At 53.4% G+C, this 4,892-nt stretch overlaps 1 protein-coding gene across 1 annotated transcript; it reads left to right on the forward strand.

Moving 5' to 3' along the window:
• The first annotated feature begins 1,367 nt into the window (after nucleotides 1-1,367).
• On the forward strand, nucleotides 1,368-3,050 carry LOC123066491 (chitinase CLP). Its single transcript, XM_044489560.1, has one exon. It carries the CDS (start codon nucleotides 1,484-1,486, stop codon nucleotides 2,759-2,761), a length of 1,278 nt encoding a protein of 425 aa, XP_044345495.1. The 5' UTR covers nucleotides 1,368-1,483; the 3' UTR covers nucleotides 2,762-3,050.
• Nucleotides 3,051-4,892: the final 1,842 nt, after the last annotated feature.

Consider the following 4,892-nt stretch of genomic DNA (forward strand, 5'->3'; position numbering starts at 1 on the left):
CCCACAAAAAGAAAAACCGCTAGGAGATGGAGGTTCGGTATACTTGTTGCCCCCAAAACTGTTTTTTCACAAAAAAAAACTCATTGATTTTTGAATTGACGGGGTACAATTCCAGAAAAAAAGGCGATTGATCTGCGCCGGCACACCGGCCCAAATTTGGGCCGGTCCGCCCGCAGCCGTTCGATTTTGTCGCTGAGAACCGTTTGATGGCCCTCGTCTTCGTCAACACACTGGCGTAGAAGAAATCCCCTTTGCATCTCACTGTATTCTTCGACTCGCCGGCCGCACGCGTCTCCCGTTGCTGTCCTTGATCTATCGTACTCATCTTAAGGTCGCAGCCCCCTCGCCTCGCCGCCACACCACCGGCTCGCCTCCCGCCGCCGTCGATCATAGCCGTCTCCGGTCGTCTATTTTAGCATCGGTTGTAGCTTTTCTGCCGCCGGTTGCAACAAAAAATCACAGTAGCCGGATGCATCAAAAAAATGGTTGAAGCTTTTCAAAATTAGGTTTGAAGCTTTGCATGTCAACGGTTGCAGCTTTTTGTCATGTGCTCGCTGGTTGAATCTTTATATGAAGCCGGTTAAAGCTTTCTTTAATGTGGGATGAAGCTTTTCAATTCAACAGTTGAAACTCTTCAATTTAATGGATGTAGCTTTTTTGTCCTCGGTGCCCGGGCGATCATTTTCTTTGTATTTTCGGTTGAAGCTTTCCGTCGCTGTTGTAGCTTTTCAGGCCACCGGTTGCAGCTTTTGTTGCGGGAGTGCGCCGGCGACCAACATCTCTGTTTGTCTTTTGGAACTTTTTATGTTGCCGGTTGAAGCTATTTGGGTCATCGGTTGTAGCATTTTGCGCTGCCGGTTGCAGCTTCTCTCACGCGCGGCCATCAGGCGGCAGCGCGGCCACGGCGATGAGCGCAGCCATGGAAACGGCGTAGCAGTGTTGCCCCCGAGGGGCGCATGAAAAGCACAGGAGGCAGGAGCTAATGGCCGGCCTGGATTCTTAGAGTTTCCTGCCTGGGCAATCACGAGGAAGGAGTGGACGGAGGCGTTGGGGAGAGGATAAGGTACACGTGTTGCCTTCCTGGTGGCTAGCGCCAGCGAGGCGAAAGCGACCGGCCAGAGCGTTCCGCCGGCGCATCGCGCGTAAACACTTCCCAAAAAAAAGTGGTAATAAGACCAAGAACTTGGTGGAGAGCATGTACGCGCTGATCTTCCATTGCTTCATCACAAAAGAAAAATCATCACCGACACCACCGATCTCTAATTAATCTCTATAGTCAACGCAATATTCTTGGATGGCGCCTCGACGTCGTGCCCGGATGACTGGTGATGATAACTTAGAAAACACTAGCAGGTCAGAATCCTCGAGCAAACATCATCTCACACGTATGCCTGCATCGGCCGGCCGCCACCACCATATATGAGCTTTGCAAATCTAGCATCCTCGCTCGCAACCTGACCTGCTCGCACCAACGGCAGCCGAAATGCGGCAACCCGAACCCCTCCACTGTCTCCTCCTCCTCACGGTCGCCTCGCTCTGCGGGCTAGCGCGCACGGTGGCGGCGGGCGACGACGGCGGCATGCCGCTGGTCACCGCGATCACCAAGGACGCGGCCACCTCGCTCTACACCGCGCCGCTCCGGGACACCCGCCCGCTCGTCCTCGACCTCTCCGGCCCCATGGTCTGGACCACCTGCGACGGGCCCTCCCATGACACGCTCGACTGCAGCAGCGACGCCTGCACGCGCGCGCACCGGTTCCAGCCGCCCAACTGCCCGCAGACCGGCTACGGCGAGCACGACGCCCGCAACCGCTGCAAGTGCACCGCGCACCCGCACAACCCCGTCTCCGGCTACACCGCGTCGGGGGACGTGACGCGCGTCACGCTCTCCGCCAACGCCACCGACGGGAAGAACCCTCTGTATGAGGTGTCGTTCACCGCCGTGGCATCCTGCGCGCCGGCGTTGCTCCTGGCCAAGCTGCCGGCGGGGGCGGCCGGCGTCGCGGGGCTCGCGCGCTCGGGCGTCGCGCTCCCGGCGCAGGTCGCGGACACGCAGAGGGTCGGTAACAAGTTCGCGCTCTGCCTTCCCAGCGCCGGCTCCGGCGCCGGCGTGGCCATCTTCGGCGGGGGCCCGCTCTTCCTCCTCCCGCCGGGCCGGCCGGACGTCAACGCGTCCCTGGCCGGCTACACGCCGCTGCGAAAGCACGGCGAGTCCCCCGGGTACTACATCTCGGCCGACAAGGGCATCGCCGTGAACCAGGCGCCGCTGCAGCTCGACAATGGATACGGCTCACCGCTGGTCCTCGGGCTGTGCTCCACGACCCCGTACACGGCGCTCCGGCCCGACGTGTACCGTGCGTTCATCAAGGCGTTCGATACGGCCACGGCGGGCAGGGCGAGGATCACACCGGCGGTGGTACCGTTCGAGCTGTGCTATAACTCGACGGAGCTGGGGTCGACGCGGCTGGGCTACGCCGTGCCTCAGATCGACCTGATGCTGGAGGGCGGCAGGAACTGGACGGTGTTCGGCGGCAACTCCATGGTGCAGGTGAACGACAACACGGCGTGCCTCGCGTTCGTGGAGATGAAGCAGGGGGAGGTGGACAAGCAGGGCGGGTCGCCGGCGGCGGTGATCGGGGGGTTCCAGATGGAGAACAACCTGCTGGTGTTCGACGAGGAGAATCAGCGGCTCGGCTTCAGCTCGCTGCTCTGGGGCAGGCAGACGACGTGCAGCAACTTCAATTTCACCATGGCTGCCTAGCTCGCCAAAGGTTTATGCCATCGTGGTTGTATGTGCATTGTGCTTTTTTCCAAGTGGTCCTATTCTCTGAAATCGGAACTTGCCATCCGTAAGATTTATATATTCACTGCATAACATTGAACAATAAACTGGTGTGTCAACGAAGCATTTGTTAGGTTGTCAGAGAGGAGACACAAATTTTTTCCCTTTTACCGGAGTTCAAATATGTTAACCCTTTTTGTGACAGTCAAGGACCTCCTCTCCTCTATCACTTAAATAAAAGAGAGTTGTCCGATTAATTAGACCGACATACCGCACATACTTTAGGTACATAATTTTGTTTTGCCGTCGGTCAAATATCTAAGCCATTGGATGCTCAATGAACAACCGGGATGGTTGTCTTTAACCGCAACCGTTTCTTTCTCTCGCACGAACAGATAAGGCCCACGCCCCTTGCAACCGCCCACCTGCCCTGCCCCAACCGCATGTCTCCACCCCCGCCCCACCCCCACCCCTCTGCTCAGTGGGCGTTGCCATGCGTTGCCTCGCCCTTCCCACCAACGTTGCTTGCCGCCTCCGCGACCATCCATCTAAGCCCCGCCGATGAACATGAAACACTGATGACCCCCGCACCTCCCAACCCACACCCGCCAACCCGCTTCGTCGCCTCCGCCTAGGACGTCGCAGCTCACAACTGCTCACAGTCATCCCCGTATCAGGCAAGGTCTTGGATCGGCCTTACAAAGGTCGACGCTCATCACTTCGCTCCTCATGTCGCTCGCAGCTTCAGCCTCGACGCTCATCGCTTCACTCCTGACGTCGCTCCCACCTTTGGCCTTGTCCGAAATCGACATTCATCGCTTTGCTCCTCATGTAGCCCCCCACCTTCGGCTCCGTCCGGAGCTGGTTGACGCCAACAAAAATTGTGGGCATCTTCTTGCTTTTAAAAACCATTATGACACTCATCGCATAGAACAATAGGACCAAAACCTGGGGCGCTTCTTGCTTTTAAAAACCATTATGACATTTTTAAAACCAACAATCACACAACAAGTGTCGGTTTAATTGCTCCATTGGTTATCTTTTTTAGTAATCAACCTGGCCTTATTAATTCACTACAAAAACTATGACTGATACAAGAAACTAAGAACAAACATGAACAACAGAAAGTCGTGGTGGAATCTGGAGTTACATTAGATGGCTAGATCCTCGAAAGTCGTTATCTTAGTCTTCAACTTTTGCATCTCGGCATTCCTCCATGTTTAGAAAAGGAAATGTGTCCCCTAAAAAAAAGGAAACTGAATGAACTATACTAAACTCACAAGGTTTAGAAAAGCCCCATGAGCCAACCATCTCAGCCCGCTCCACTGGTAAAGTAGTGGAACTAATTTGTGGTGAAGGAATGCCCATGCAATTTGTATTTCGAGAACATAGAGCCCGGCATTCCTCGCAAACAAGAAGAACCAACAATATATGATATTTCTATTTTGCTAAATAGTAGTTGATTTATAATTTCTGATTTCACATTCGATGCCAAATATTGTCAATCTGACATTGGAATTCATGTAAGATTCATTTTTTGTAAGAGAATAAATACTACAGTTTTGCGCACAAGATGAACAAGTAATTACAACATGTTAAACATTTGTTCAGAAACATACAAATCATTTAAAAGCAATCAACTGAGACAGTAAACATTTGTTTGCACAAGATGGATTAACTATTACAAGGTGGTCTACATTTTGTAGATTGATAAGGGAAAATTATAAAATCAACCGAATATCGTGAATGCTTGTAATAAGTGCACCTATTCCATTTGCTAACCGAAGAAGCTCATGGGGTTTCAATCACTCAAGAACCACTGCGAGTGTCAGTTCTCCCACATCGCATCTCCCATTCTCGATCCACCCCTCCTCTTCTTGCAAGCACCAAGCCACCATGTACATATCGTAGGAGGCGATGTTGCCGTGGGGCGCGACACCGAGAGCTATTCCGGCTGCTAGGATTTGTTGCCATCCATGTCAGACAAGGAGGTCTTCGCGTGTTCTCTTGTTTACATCACCACCATGGACTTGTCACTAAATGTCCCAAATTCACCGACATGGTACCAAAGCAAAGGGGTTGGTAGCAGTGGCGAATCTAGAAGAAAAAT

Source organism: Triticum aestivum, chromosome 3B, assembly GCF_018294505.1.
Source record: "Triticum aestivum cultivar Chinese Spring chromosome 3B, IWGSC CS RefSeq v2.1, whole genome shotgun sequence".
NCBI classification, from domain to species: Eukaryota; Viridiplantae; Streptophyta; class Magnoliopsida; order Poales; family Poaceae; genus Triticum; species Triticum aestivum.